General features: G+C 41.7%; 1 protein-coding gene across 1 annotated transcript; it reads left to right on the top strand.

Annotated features, from left to right (window-relative positions):
* The first annotated feature begins 3492 nt into the window (after nt 1-3492).
* Nucleotides 3493-7786, top strand: LOC109896582 (amphoterin-induced protein 2). Its single transcript, XM_020490856.2, has 2 exons — nt 3493-4138; nt 4905-7786. The coding sequence occupies exon 2, from the start codon at nt 4994-4996 to the stop codon at nt 6515-6517; it is 1524 nt and encodes a 507-aa protein (XP_020346445.1). The 5' UTR covers nt 3493-4138; nt 4905-4993; the 3' UTR covers nt 6518-7786.
* The last annotated feature ends 8544 nt before the right edge of the window (nt 7787-16330 follow it).

The raw sequence follows: 16330 nt of genomic DNA on the forward strand, positions 1-16330 counted from the left end.
ATTTAAATAGGCCACTGTCTTCGTATGACTTGAAGGGAAAGGGGGATGCCTAGTCAGTTGTACAACTGAATGCATTCAACTGAAATGTGTCTTATGCATTTAACCCAACTCCTCTGAATCAGAGAGGTGCGGGGGGCTGCCTTAATCAACATCCACGTCATCGGCACCCGGGGAACAGTGGGTTAACTGCCTTGCTCAGGGACAGAATGAAGGGCAAACTGCAGTTGCTACAACCATTTTTGGACTTATAAATTAATTATATATACCCATTCTTGAAGAATATAACGTAATGCCTCATGAGCTTAGTTCAACTGTCACACCCCATCTGAACCCAAAATATAAGCTGGTTTTACTACAATGATTGTAAACGTTGTAAATGTATAGCCTCAAAACTGTATAGGCTAAAAACATAGTTAAAACATGGTGTTATTGGTTAAAACAACACCTTTGATATAATGTATGGTCAGTCCTCTGTCTATGAATTTAAATGGTTAAATTTAAGGCCCGTCCCTCAGCTTTTTACCAAAACAGAGGCAGGGTTGACGCTTTGTTATTGTTTCAACAGCGGCTTGGCCCTTTAAGTGGAGACTTGAGAGATATGGAATAAGCCACCTAATTGTGTCTGCGCAGGATCCTTTCAATGATTTTATAACATGAACAACAGAGAATGCAATGCAATAACATGTTTGGCAAAATAAACATCCTGCTGGGCAAAAACTGGTTGAGTTGATTCAACTTTGATGACGTTGAATCAATTTGGAAAAATGATTGGATTTTTAAAAAGTCATCAACATAAGGGTACATCGGGGTGTTTTCACCTAACTTTAAACATAAATCCAATGACATGGTTCATTTTTTGTTTCTGTATTGAATTTAGTTGACAACAAATGTAAATCAAAACTAGACGTTGAACTGACGTCTGTGTCCAGTGGAATGTAGCCTACATAATTCAAGAAAAAACCTTTGATTGCACTTACTGATTATGGATTTGATCAATATCTGTAATGATCTCTTCGCTTTCATAGCCTACATTTCTTGATTAGACTTGTATATTACAAATGGCATTTGATTAGCCTTTAGCAACAATAATTGTAAATAGGGTAGTAAGTAGCCACCTGGGGTAACTGCCCCCTTGTAATTCACATAAAGACCACAAGATGTCAAATTATTTTTCCAACACTTTCCCTAGCTGTCACTGTTCTTGCTGAACAAAAAATGTCCTGTGTCATTACAACCTTGAGATATTTCAACAAAACGATTTTGTGGTAAGTTAATCAAAAAATTTTACATTTAGAAAAAGTTGAAGATATATTCCAATGATGTTAGATCTATATATTTTTGTTACAAATTCAAGTAGGAAAGCCTTAGAAATAACCAACATGTTTAGAGAGAAACATGTTGATAGTTTGAGTATGTTAGATGAGTGTGTTGGGGCAACTCTCCCCCCTACTAGGGGGTAACTGACCTCTGGGGGCTTGTTACCCCTTTATGGTTATGAATGTTTTTATTCCTGTCAGTTAGACAATGACTAGCCCAGTTAGTGCTAGTTTATGCTAGCTAGCAACTTCACTAGCATTAAATGCTTGCCAGCTAGCTAGTTAGCATAAGCTGCTAGGAGTGCTAGCTAGCAATCTCACTACCAGATCGTCTGAGGTAAAAAATATATTTAAAAAGATAACATAACTGTTATGCGGAGTGGAATAGGGGAACCCAAGAGCAGACTCAGACAAGGAGAGTGGGATGAAGTAACCAAGGTATTTATTGAACCCCAGGGGGAGATGGAGTGTAGGTCAGGGAAAGCTTGTGCGGGTTGCTGGAAACCAGGTGCGGAGGCTGAGGCTGGAGTGAGAAGGGTTGAGACAGGGTAAGCAGGTCCGGAGGGGGATCCAAGGGAGTAATAGAGTGGGGACTCCAGGACAGAGTAGCAGGATGACTAGACGTGGGACAGGCACCAGAGTCAGAGCGGGCAGAATTGTAGCGGAGAGGAAAATAGCATCAGGCAAGGAAACCAGGATCTGAATAGTAACAAATAGCTAGCTAGCCGCGTAGACTGACTGAGTAGATATTACAATCTGGCAGTGGCAGGGCTGAGTATTTGTAGAAGTCTTGATTATGGAATAGGTTGCAGCTGGTGGGAATGCTCTGAATCCAGCACACCTGTCTCCGCCCACACAATCACACACACACACACACAGAGAGAGGGAGTGGGAGAGAGTACTGGAGGAGTGGCGGCAGGTCAAGGAGACACAGGATGAGCAGTAGAGGGCGTGGCAGGAGCAGATGTGACAATAACTTCATTTCAGTTCTAAATGTTTCCGCTAGTGACTGATAGCTTTACTGTTAATTCAACCTTATAGCCTTTTAGCTATTTTACGCAGCTTTTTATGTCATATAGCTAGAAAAAACGTAGATAGCTAAGAGAGAGCTTTTCAATTGGCATCTCTCCCCCTGTTTTCAGTCACAGGTGGGGATTTAGGTGCAAGCAGTGCAGGAGGTGGGCTCATGAGTTGTGCTCCAATTTTACTAGGGATAGCTGTATTTGTGACCTACATGTTCTAATTAGAATTGTGCAATTGCAGAACATAAGAGAGTTGCCACATCATTACACTGAGTTAATTATTTAAGTTACTGTTATTAAATGTTATATTCCAATGTTATTTATATTTCATTCTAATATTATATTCCAATGAATATTTGTTTTAATTAATTAAAAACACTATTGAAAACCTTTTGCTCCTGAATGTCATTTTAAAGACTGCTGGGATTTAAGATCTTGCATTATTCAAATCATATTTAGTGTAATGCTACATAATGGATTGTATGGAAAAGGAACAACAAAGAAAGAACAAATAATAGGAATGTGCTGGTAATCTAAATCTCCTCATAGTGCAGGTATTAATGGTGACATGTGCAACATCATCCCCTCATATTTAATTTGAATCATTAAAATAAGACAACTAGACTTAACTTTTCAGTATTACTTACTAAATAATTTCTAAATAAAACTGATTAAATGGATTTCACATCAAATCAAATCCAATTTTATTTGTCACATACACATGGTTAGCAGATGTTAATGCGAGTGTAGCGAAATGCTACACTCGCATGATTTTAACACACTTGTGTGAAACCCTATGCCATAGTCTTCTACCGGGGTAGGTTAGCCTATCTATATTGACCAAAAATATAAACGCAACATTTTACTGAGTTACAGTTCATAGAATGAAATCAGTCAATTGAAATAAATTCATTAGGCCCTAATCTATGGATTTCACCTAACTGGGCAGGGACACAGCCATGGATGGGCCTGGGAGGGCATAGGCCCACCCACTTGAGAGCCATGTCCACCCACAGGGAAGCCAGGTGCAGCCAATCAGAATGAGTTTTTGGGTTACACGTGGTCTGCGGTTGTGAGGCCTTTTGGATGTACTGCCAAATGCTCTAAAATGACTGGGTGTCTTATGGTAGAGAAATGAACATCCAATTCTCTGGCAACAGCTCTATTGGACATTCCTACAGTAAGCATGCTCCTTCAACTTGAGACATCTGTGGCATTGTGCTGTGTGACAAAACATTTTAGTGGCCTTTTACTGTCCCCAGCACAAGGTGCACCTGTTTAATGATCGTGCTGTTTAAATCCGCGTCTTGATATGCCACACCTGTCAGGGGGATAGATTATTTTAGCAAATGAGAAATGCTCACTTACAGGGATGTAAACAAATTGGAGCACAACATTTGAAAGAAAAAAGCAACGCTTGTATTTGTCGGGGACACGAGGAAACAAGTCGCCTAATTGGTTTAATAGCCTACTATCGATGTGCCATACGTATTTTGTGCGCAACCGCTACCACAAAAAGGTGAACTGAACAACACGCTTCATGAGTCCTGAAAGCTCTGCTTTCATTCGGACGCTTTTGAGATGACAACGCCGCTTTTGAACTGCGCAATCATGTGGCATTCTGCTTGAAATAGTATTTTATTGTATGAAGTATTGGATATAATTTTTTTACGGAATATAGCCTACGCATCTTGTGTGAGATGAAAACAGTTCCAGAGAGCGAAATACGTTCATTGGTTCTGGTCACAATACGAAGGAAACGATGTCGCATTATTGTGAGGATCTTCATCGTTTGGAAATGTAAGTGGTTATGTTAAACGTTCTATTGCTTGGACCTTTTGTTTGGCAGCTCTCTGGGAGTCTTTTCAATGAGACTCAATCTATTCCATTTTAGCCTCATTTTCAGCTGGTAAAATAACAGTTTCACTAGTAGTTCTAAACTACATGGTGGTTCGAGCTATTCCACTGTAAGTAGACAACCATCTGGATTTTGCTCGTTTAGTTATCTAATTTAATAGCTAATGCCTCATGAGTTTAGTTCAACTAACACCATAAGAACCCAAAATGCCAACATATTTTACTCCAATGTTTGTAAATGTAAACAAGCACTGTAAAGCAGGGCTGCCCAACTCTTTTCCTGGAGATCAACTGTCCTGTAGGTTTTCAGTCCAACCCTAAGTTAGCATATCTGATTCAGCTAGTTAAGGTCTTGTTGAGCAGCTAATTTAGTAGAATCAGGTGTGTTAATTTATGGCTGGACTGAGAACCCACAGGAAGGTAGATCTCCAGGAAGAGGGTTGAGCAGCCCTGTTGTAAAGCCTCAACGTGGTTAAAACTATCATTATGATAGAGCTGTGGATGCAAGGACTGACTCCATTATGTCTATGAATTTGACATATCAGGTTTATTTTTAACCAAAAGAGGTGGGATGGCCGCTTCTTTATTGTTTTAATTAAGGACTCTAGCATTAACTTGTTTTCTCTGCAAAATAACCTTAACTGTCATATGACAGTATTGGATGCCAATACCCATCTTTCTCTCTCTCTGTGTCTCTCCTCTCTCGCAGCTCTTTTTGAATGGGACGCTTAAGAGTGGCTCATAAGATGTTTGCAACTTCTTCACAAACAACCTGAGACTCAGCCCTCAAACAGTAGAATGTGTCCCGTTGTGCCACAACCACTGTGTGTGTCTATTGACGGGCACTTACATGGCTTTAGGGTTACCTTGGCATTCCTCCTCTCCATGTGTCTGTCCCGTATGACGTTTACGGCCGCCTGCCCACCACCCTGCCTGTGTGCCAGCGACATCGTCTCCTGCAGTGGTCGCAATCTGTCAACCGTTCCCCCTGACCTCCCTGGCTATGTCACCCGATTGGACCTCGGCCACAATGTCCTCACTGCTCTGCTCTTGGATTGGTCAGACCGGCGTCTGGACAGGCTGACTGTACTGGTCCTCAGCCGAAATGCCATTATCCATCTGGCACCGGACGCCTTTGCCCCCACCCCTCACCTTCGCCACCTGGACCTCTCGTCCAATGGGCTGTCTCGGCTCAATGCATCTGCCTTCCATGGGCTCGGGGAACTGGAAGTGCTGCTTCTGTTTGGAAACCGCATCTGTCAGACCATGGCGGGAGCCTTCGAGGGGCTGAGCAGCCTGGAAAGGCTGTATCTGGGTGGGAACAGACTGACTGCCTTCCCCCTGGAGCTCTACCAGCGAAATGGGGCTCTGCCACGCCTGCGTTTCCTGGATCTGTCGGCGAACATGGTGAGGCAGGTGCCCGTGCAGAGCCTACTCTCTCTGGCCACCTGGCAGCAGGGTGGCATCTACTTGCAGGGGAACCCGTTGGTGTGTGACTGTGCCTTGCGCGCCATGCTGGAGTACTGGGAGAGGAGGCAGTACTGTCCCCTACTAGACTTCAGGGAGGAGTATCCATGCAGTCTGGGTCAGGAGGAGTTGCTGAATTGTTCTGGCAACCCTCAGGGTGGGTTCCATGGAACTGTAGAAGTGTCTTACCAGGCAGAGCCTGGCGATTGGCTTATGGTGCCATGCCCTGGCATTTCTCTCCCCTTCCAGGAAGAGGTGGTGGTGTTCTGGGTGACCCCGGGCGATGGATCCCCGGCACTGGGCGTAACAGACGATCAGAGCAGCCGCCTCACGGTCCTCACCAACGGTACGCTGGAGATCCGAGGGGCTCTCCGGGAGGATTCAGGGACTTACTCATGCGTGGCAGTCCGCGGTCGACACCGGAGCTCCAACGAGACTTTGGAGGTCACCGTCTCCGTAGGTAACCCCAGCGGACCAGGAAAGAGCGGGGAGGTACGTAGCAGCAGCGGGGCGCATTTTAACACGGCATTTACCACGCTGGCGTCCTGTGTGGTCAGCATCGTCCTGGTGCTCCTCTACCTGTACCTCACTCCCTGCCGTTGCCATGGTGGAAATGCCAGGGGAGTTGGTGGGTGCGGCGGGCGAGCCATGCTCCTCTGTGCAGACCCCAGAGAGGCGGAGCTCGCAGACAGAAGGGTCACCGGTGGAAAGAGGGTGGCCTTCCTCGAAACGGGGGACGAGCACCCCCACAAATGCAGTGCCAAGCACCCAGTAATGGACACTGCAGCCACAGAGGGCATATTGAAGAACGGAAGCAGGACCTTGGAGCAGGTCCACGAAGAACACCTTGTGTAGCATTCAGGGTCTGTCCTTAAAGCCCCACCAGGCTTTCATGGTTCTCAAAATGTCAAATATTGAAACCTCGCATTGAGAATCCATACATGAAAGTAGTTTTAACACCCTTTATTTCACAACCGTGATCAGACTGCTTTTTTATGTTATACCTACTGTGTGGACAGATATGGAAACAGTAGTTGGTTTCTTTGTCAAAGTTTTATACACATGAACTTGCAGATAAAGAAATAGTTCCAAACAAAATACATTGTGAAACACCTGTGTGAAATTCATTATGTAGGCATTCATGGATCTATAATGTTATTACAGGTTGCACATGGTATACACTGTCCATCCAAATGCTTACTTGCAGGCTCCTAGTCTGTCATAAGGTGTCATGCGCTACTATGAATGATCATAACAGGGCGAACACTAACTGTACATGTATTCTTAATGTATTATATGCAGGTTGAATGGATGCATTCAGACAAAGATGTCAGTCGACCCTGATCAGTTTCTGGGAACTAGCCAGCTCTAGCCCCAAGCCTCACATGACCTATATACTATTGTTGTTCTCAGTTATTTTTGCAGGTGTGACCGTGAATAGAGTTTTTCAAGGTGAGGAAGGGACTGATATGTTACTGCTGGTATTAATATATTGAACTAACTTGGAAATTGACATTCATTTAGAATAACTAAATTCCATTGTCTCAATGTTGTCTTCATTTAAGTATATATGCATTTCAGATGAGTAGGCTTTTTTTATCTGACAATGATCTCGAAACAGTGCAAGAGACCTGCTTTTATACACCATTTTAGACACCATTTTAATAGAAAGAAATCACTTAATTTTATATTAGCGTTAGGCCGTAATGGAATAAAGCATTTTCACGTCCTTAGAGGTGATGGAGTGGACATGAATTGATTGCTGAGATCCCCCCCCCCCCCCCCCCCCCCATGACAGTTCTGTAGGGGACATATTTAACTACAGTAGGTTCCCACTCCCACCGATGACAAGGTAACTGGCTTCCAGATGTGACTTAGCATGTCAAATTGAATGGTCACTGTACCAAACCTACATGTTTATAGACAAAGCACAGAGTTCCATGTTTTTATGTTGTTTTTTTTACAAACTGTGTTGTGAGTATTACGTGATCACAATATAATATTCTACCACAGCTAAATGTGACTTGTACAGACATGTAGTATCAGGATAGTTCCAATCACTAGGTTTCATCTGACGAAGGAATCTGATGGATCTAAAAATCTGTGACCCTTTTTAAGGCTGTGTTGTCTAGTCCAGAGAACTCTAGCTCAATTGTGGAATCAGGCCCTCATAAAAGTTCTATGTACGGGACATACAGTTGAAGTCTGAAGTTTACATACACTTAGGTTGGAGCCATTAAAACTCATTTTTCAACCACTTTGTTGGTTAGGACATCTCCTTTGTGCATGACACAAGTAATTTTTTACAGACAGATTATTTCACTTATAATTCACTGTATCACAATTCCAGTGGGTCAGAAGTTTACATACACTAAGTTGACTGTGCCTTTAAACTGCTTGGAAAATTCCAGAAAATGTTGTCATGGCTTTAGAAGCCTCTGATAGGCTAATTGACATAATGAATCAATTTGTAGGTGTACCTGTAGATATATTTCAAGGCCTACCTTCAAACTCAGTGCTTCTTTGCTTCCCATCATGGTAAAATCAAAAGAAATCAACCAAGAACTCAGAAAAAAAAATTGTGGCCCTCCACAAGTCTGGTTCATCCTTTGGAGCAATTTCCAAACGCCTGAAGGTACCACGTTCATCTGGACAAACAATAGTACGCATGTATAAACACCATGTGGCCACACAGCCATCATACCGCTCAGGAAGGAGACGCATTGTCTCCTAGAGATGAATGTACTTTGGTGCGAAAAGTGCAAATCAATCCCAGAACAACAGCAAAGGACCGTGTGAAGATGCTAGAGGAAACCGGTACAAAAGTATCTATATCCACAGTAAAAATGAGTCCTATAATTGACAACCTGAAAGGCCGCTCGGAAAGGAAGAAGCCACTGCTCCAAACCACCATAAAAAAGCCAGACTATGGTTTGCAACTGCACATTGGGACAAAGATCGTACTTTTTGGAGAAATGTCCTTTGATGAAACAAAAAAATAACCGTTTGGCCATAATGACCGTCGTTATGTTTGGAGGAAAAGGGGGAGGCTTGCAAGCCGAAGAACACCATCCCAATCGTGAAGCACGGGGGTGGCAGCATCATGTTGTGGGGCTGCTTTGCTGCAGGAGGGACTGGTGCACTTCACAAAATAGATGGCATCATGAAGCAGGAAAATTATGTGGATATTGAAGCAAGATCTCAAGACATCAGTCAGGAAGTTAAAGTTTGGTCGCAAATGGGTCTTCCAAATGGACAATGATCCCAAGCATACTTCCAAAGTTGTGTCAAAATGGCTTAAGGACAAAGTCAAGGTATTGGAGTGGCCATCACAAATCCCTGACCTCAATCTTATAGAACGTTTGTGGGCAGAACTGAAAAAGCGTGTGCGAGCAAGGAGGCCTACAAACCTGACTCAGTTACACCAGGAGGAATGGGACAAAATTCACCCAAATTATTGTGGGAAGCTCGTGGAAGGCTACCTGTAACGTTTGACCCAAGTTACTATTTTAAAGGCAATGCTACCAAATACTAATTGTGTATGTAAACTTCTGACCCACTGGGAATGTGAGGAAAGAAATAAAAGCTGAATTAAGTCATTCTCTCTACTATTTCACATTATTTTTATAAAGTTGTGATCCTAACTGCCCTAAAACAGGGAATTCTTACTAGGATTAAATGTCAGGAATTATGAAACTGAGTTGAAAAATATTTGGCTAAGGTGTATGTCAACTTCTGTCTTCAACTGTACAAGTTTGATCTGAGCCCCTAGCCCCTATTCCTTCTGTGTTTACAGATCTGAATGAGCTGGATATATGTAAGCAATAATGGTGACGGCACCATCTAGCCTTTTCAATGGGCTTTGGAGAGCTTCCGCCATATTGTTAACACCGATCCAGTTTCATGGGATCTGCAAACAATGAGGGACTAGGAGCTGCTTTCAGTCTACTCATAGTATTTCATTCAGTTTTTTTATAGAATGTTTTGTCAAATGGAACGTAAACTACCATTTCCCAAGACTCAGTCCTCCCCTTTAATTATGTCCTGGGTATTTTCTCACCTCCAGCTAGTAGCTACAGTATCTGAGCCCTAGTTTTTACAACCATGACCTGTTCCCTTTCACCAATGTTCTTGTCCTTGACTCTCCTGGTATGAATATTGTTAGTTGCATTTCCTGTGTGCTAAGTATGTTTTGCCATTGCCAAGCTCATTCCCATGCAAGCAATGCTGCCAGGCTTGCATTATATAGAAAGGTTTTGAATCAAACTTGTCATGAAAACTGTCTATGTACCTGAAGGATTTTTGTTTAATTAATCTTAGTAACGCTGTTCTCATTTGTCACAGAATGTATGCAAAAGTTCTCATTCTCCTAACATGGCAAAATGTTATCAAATATATTGCAATATTTAGAGGTATGAATTGATTAAATATTAAATAATGGAATAGAACAACGTTTGAGAGAGTTGTGAGGATTTCCTGCTCACTAAATGCAAAGTGTTTGTTTGGTCATTGACATTGCCACGTTAAGTAAACCTCAGCTCATTTGCCGTCCATGTGACAGGGGAATGGTCATCAATAAGCTACGCCCCAACCCACTCATAAAGTAGATGAAAAGACAAGTTATTTTATGGAAATGTGGTCCCATTAAAAAATGAGGCTACATCCAATGTATCCTTTAACAACGCTTTCAAAAATCCTTTCAGCCAACAAAGGAAAAGAGGATCTTTACATAAACGACATTCATGCTTTTATGTGTTGTAGTCTGTTTGTACTGTAGGAACGGAACAAACCATTCTTGATTTGATGCTTGAAGCCACAGGGATCCCAGAGCTGTATCTGATTTTTAGATTGTGCTGTCTCACTAACTTACAGGAAATCCATGTCAACAACAGATCTCTTTGCTGTCATTACCATAACTGTACGGGAGTTAGAGGAACACGTAGGATGAAACTCTGCCTCCATGACAGTTATATCATTGATGAAGGGGCAAGACAAGGCGAGCATTTGTGTACAGCAACTCACAAATAATTTTTCTCATGCAATTACATAGTTTAGATTAGTGCACAGTATGGCCATAGGGTACTATATTCTGAACTGTGTCATTTTTGTTTTTGAAGTCCTCCCTAAAACACACATTGCCCACAAACTGATGTGAAAACGTCAATTCATGTCTGGGCTTTCTTCTCCTAAGAAGAAAAGGGAACATTTTCCCAGCAATGGCAGGGAGCTACCACCACACGGACTATAGGCCTGGCTTCTGTAATAATGACAGCTCAGAGATGTTTAGTATGTGTGCCCATTGGTCAATGACTGGATGCTATGATGAGCCTGTTAGATTTATTAGCATATTTGTATGATATACTACAATCACACACAAAAGGCAAGTTTTGTTAAATACATACACACGTTACAACACGTGTTAAATTGGCATGTTGACAGGTAAGTGTTAATATGTAATAACTAAGTAATACATGTAACTGTTGAAGCCAACTTTTCCCTCAGTCAGTCCAATGTTAAGGTTCTCAACATTAGCAGTGTAGCAGACATTAGCTATGTAACCATAAGTAAGTGAACAGGAAATTGAAAACTGACGCATTGAGTCACTGACACTTCATTTGCTTGGAGTAAATGTCCTTTATAAAGTAATTGATAGAAAACAGAAATATTAAATTGTGAAGGAGGAAATATTTCCATAGGAAAAGTATGAATGGCCTCCCGAGTGGCGCAGCAGCCTAAGGCCCTGCATCGCAGTGCTAGAGGCATCACTACAGACCCGGGTTTGATCCCAGGCTGTATCACAACCGGCCATGATCGGGTTGGTAAGGTGGCACGCAATTGGCCCAGCATGGTCCGGTTGTGATGCAGCCTGGAATCAAACCAGGGTCTGTAGTGACGCCTCTAGCACTGAGATGCAGCATGCCATTCGTGAGTCGTCACTGTAAATAAGAATTTGTTCTTAACTGACTTGCCTAGTTAAATAAAACAATTATTGAAATAGTTGTTGGAAGCCCATTTGACGCAATCTTCCTGGGAAAACACTGATGTCATGTAATCTAAATATATTAGTGGTGTATTTCTAAGAATTACAAGTGATGTAATTTCCATTTGCAGAAACTGAGTGCTGTTTCTGCATAAAGCTTACTTGAGTCTAGGTGGATCTGGAGCCCAAATGCATATAACAGAAGGTAGTTATTCCAGAATACCTACGTTTAATTTCAAGGCTATTTCAAATGTTTTATCATTCAAATGATCTAGGGGTGCTTTCACTGGGGACAGGGGGGGGATGGGGGACATGTTTCCCCCACAGTCTGATATTGCATTTTTGTCATTGGAATGCGATACAAAACGAGGCAACGGTGTGCTTTAGGACCATGCGGACACCTGCGAGCGGTCGGGTAGAGTGTTTGGAGAGTGTGTCTGACTGGATAAAAAAACAAAAAATGCCCCCCCCACTTCCGAAGCCAAAGTTGCGCCCATGAAAATAACCACCACTGAATTTCCATTCTATTAAAGCACTACAAAGAGTGAATTGACAACACTTCCGAATATCCAGTACATTCCATTTCATAGAACACTCCCTCTTTCTCTATTTTCAGCTAATGCATGTCTGTGGTGTGACCTACCTGAGCTCCTCTTAACAGAACTGGGTTTCTTGATGTCTACTACATGAAAGTTTGTCCTTTACAATGCCCACTGGGCACAGACATCAATTCATCGTCTATTCCACGTTGGTTCAACCTAATTTCATTGAAATTACGTGGAAACAACATTGATTCAACCAGTGTATGCCCTGTGGGTGGTTTGCTCTCTCCCTCTGTTTTGTTCAAACTGGGAAGGTTTTACACTCCTGTGTAACTCTGTCATGTCACACTGTTTAGTGTACTATTCAATCCCAACTTGAGATATGCAAATCTGAAATGACACATTTCCTGTTGATATCAATGAATTATTAGCACTTGAGTAATGAGTGCATCATATCTCAATGATTCTACCTTCTGTATGTGTACAGTAGGCATATTTTCTCTGTAGCACAAAAAATTAACAGTACTGTTTTGCAGTTGTGTAAAGTTCTACTTTAGTAGTTTTTGGGGGTATCTGTATTTTACTATTTATATTTTTGACTACATCCACTTTTACTCCATATATTTTCCCTGAAACCAAAAAGTACTTGATACATTTTGAATGTTTAGCAGAACTCGAAAATGGTCCAATTCACTCACTTATCAAGAGAACATCCCTGGCCATCCTTCTGCCTCTGGCGGATTCACTAAACACACATGCTTTGTTTGTAAATTATGTCTGAGTGTTGGAGTGTGCCCCTGGCTCTCTGTAAGTACATTTAAAAAAACACAAGGTACAGTCTGGTTTGCATAATATAAGGAATTTTACATTATTTATACTTTTACTTTTGATACTTATGTATATTTAAAACCAAATACTTTTACTCAAGTGACTTTCCCTTTTACTTGAGTCATTTTCTATTAAGCTATATCGAATCAAAGTTTATTTGTCACGTGCACTGAATACAACCGGTGTAGACCTTACAGTGAAATGCTTACTTGCAGGCTCTAGCCAATAGTGCAAAAAAGGTATTAGGTGAACAATAGGTAGGTGAAAGAAATAAAACAACAGTAAAAAAGACAGGCAATATACAGTAGAGGGGCTATATACAGTAGAGGGGCTATATACAGTAGAGGGGCTATATACAGTAGCGAGGCTGTAAAAGTTGCAAGGCTACATACAGACATCAGTCAAGCTGATTGAGGTAGTATGTACATGTAGATATGGTTAAAGTGACTATGTATATATGATGAACAGAGAGTAGCAGTAGCGTAAAAGAGTGGGTGGTGGGTGGGACACAATGCAGATAGCCCGGTTAGCCAATGTTAACCAGGAGCACTGGTTGTTTGGGCCAATTGAGGTAGTATGGACATGAATGTATAGTTAAAGTGACTGTGCATATATGATAAACAGAGAGGAGCAGCAGCGTAAAAAGAGGGGTTGGGGGGGGGGCATTTGATTACCTGTTCAGGAGTCTTATGGCTTGGGGGTAAAAACTGTTGAGAAGCCTTTTTGTCCTAGACTTGGCACTCCGGTACCGCTTGCCATGCAGTAGTAGAGAGAGCAGTCTATGACTGGGGTGGCTGGGGTCTTTTACAATTTTTACACCGCCTGGTGTAGAGGTCCTGGATGGCAGGCGGCTTAGCTTGACATTTATTCAAGTATGACAATTGAGTACTTTATCCACCACTGCTGTTTTGACTGGTATTTACCTGGTATTTGATAGGAAATAATGTGGTAACATTGGGTATTTTCTGGTACTTTACACCTCTGGTGGCATGCGTTTTGTTCATAGCCTAGTACAGTAGAGAAATGGTGCCCTCGTGCTTTAACTGAGGGTGCCACACGTTCTGACTGAGAGATGTACTGTTAGGCTTATTCCTTACAACATATAAATGCAACAAGCACACTAAATAGTAGACTACACACCACAACAACATTAGGGTTTGAGTTACAGCAATTATTGGGGGTAATAATGAATAGCAATTGGGTAATGGCAATACAATTCCATATGTACTGTAAATATATTTGTATACCAACTTTATGAAAATTGAAGAGCATTCTATTTCAAGTCGATTCAGTCCAGGCCAGAGGGTAACATCAAATACATTTCAATTCCTAACTTAAATGGATGAGATGGTAATGGTTTGTCATCCTACCACCTTTCTTCAGGACCAGGGTGAAAGCCCTGTTGGATCCCAATTGGTATTTTGAAGTTTACTGTGTGCACTTAAACCACATTCTGTGCAGGAAGAGAATGTGATTAATAAAATATCAGTTTTATTTCAACATCAAAACACTTTTATTGATTTGATTCTAAATGACCATTATCATAACACATGATAGGCAGTGCAGTAGCTTCATTAGAATAGGGCCCTCTGTGTAACGGTTGTGAGTAACCACTGGATGGAGCTAGTAAACTTCATAGATCTACTATCACACTCTGCACATTGTAGAAATCAGGGATTTGCTATAGTAGATGTCAGTGTTTTTATGTGCAGTTCAAGCGCAGGCTGTGACGGTGACATAGTTCCCATACGTCAGTGATCATTTAATATGAATTGATTTAGTGTTCATTAGGCATATGAATCATTAGGAGGTCAAACATGTTGAGTTGGAGAACATGAGCGTTCTTAGAAAATGACTCGCATTGTGTCAACGCAGCAAGTGATTTCCATGGCATTTCTAACGGGTTCCCTGTCTCTCTCAGAGGGTTGTTTGCTTGACAAGAACTAAGGAGCCATTTATTTTCTTCAGAAGTAGCGTTCTAATTCGTGCCGCCTAAATGTCAAGCATATTTTCCAAGGCCTTGTTTTGTACTCTGCGCCTGTGTAAGTGTAACTGGTTGGATGTGTGTACACTACTTTGAATGGGAGCAAGCTTTTATACTCTATACTGTACAATCAAGAATGACTGAGCTTTCTGATCTGCAACTTCACTCACCTGTGACATGCACGCTTCCAGTAAATGGTCCAGCCTAGCACAGTTAATCAGGTTAAAAATGGTTATTTGTGTCAACATTTCAGATTCCAAATATTAATGTAGCCGACTGTAAGCCGGAGACCTAAACAAGCATTTACAAGAAGTCAGATGCCTTACCAATTCAGTGCTACATTAGTAACACTATTACAGATTGCTATTTTGGGGCCAAGAGGAGGTTGTACATATTGAGATGCAAGCCAGTTACAGCATCACAAGACAGTCCATAATTGTGATCATCTCTGTTCATGGTTGCTAATGATTGCCATCACAGAAACCAAATCGTTCACCACGACCAAAGGAAAATAGTTGTTAGTGTCAAATTGTTGATCGTAAACCTTACCGCCAAACACTAAATCAGCATACATCCAACATCCTGCTACTTGTAACATGTTCTCAAAATGTTTATGTATAACTTTTTACTCATGTTGTCTGTTGCTACATGACACAGGAAATACTAAGAAATGGACATGGATCAAATGATAAGAGCTGGACAAAGTTGTGAAAGGAAAAATGTAAGGATGTCCGTAACACAAGTATACTCACAATGTATTCACATTCTGAGAATTGACACAGATACACGATGAGTCCATTCTGTATACCAACTCTGTGACTTTGTGGTTAGTGTCAGCCCTGAGATTGACATTTTTGTTGTTTAGCAAATGCTCTTATCCAGAGCCACTTGCAGGAGCAATTAGGGTTAAGTGCCTTGCTCAAGGGCACATCAACAGATTTCGGTTACTGGCCCAACACTCTTAACCGCTAAGCTACCGGCTGCCCTGGAAGGTAATTAAGGACGTTTGGGAGTTTGATCCCCGGCCGAGTTATACTAAAGACTGTAAAAGTGGGACCTGCTTGGCACTAAGCATTAAGGAGATAGATTGAGGTTAAGGCCCTGCGATAGACTAGCGTCCTTTCCAGGGGTGTACTTCTACATCAAGCTGCCTCACACTACAGGAACAGAAGATAGGCTCCTGCCTCTATTAGCCATTCTGGCTCACACAAGCCAAGGTTCGTGCAAGGCTACTTACTTACAATTCTGTATGGATCTTTGCGAGGAATAAGATCCACTGTTGTATCAAAGCCAGTCACTATTAAACTATAGGCAAATTATTAGTATTTGATAGT

This window comes from Oncorhynchus kisutch, linkage group LG9 (genome assembly GCF_002021735.2).
Source record: "Oncorhynchus kisutch isolate 150728-3 linkage group LG9, Okis_V2, whole genome shotgun sequence".
In the NCBI taxonomy this organism is placed as follows: Eukaryota; Metazoa; Chordata; class Actinopteri; order Salmoniformes; family Salmonidae; genus Oncorhynchus; species Oncorhynchus kisutch.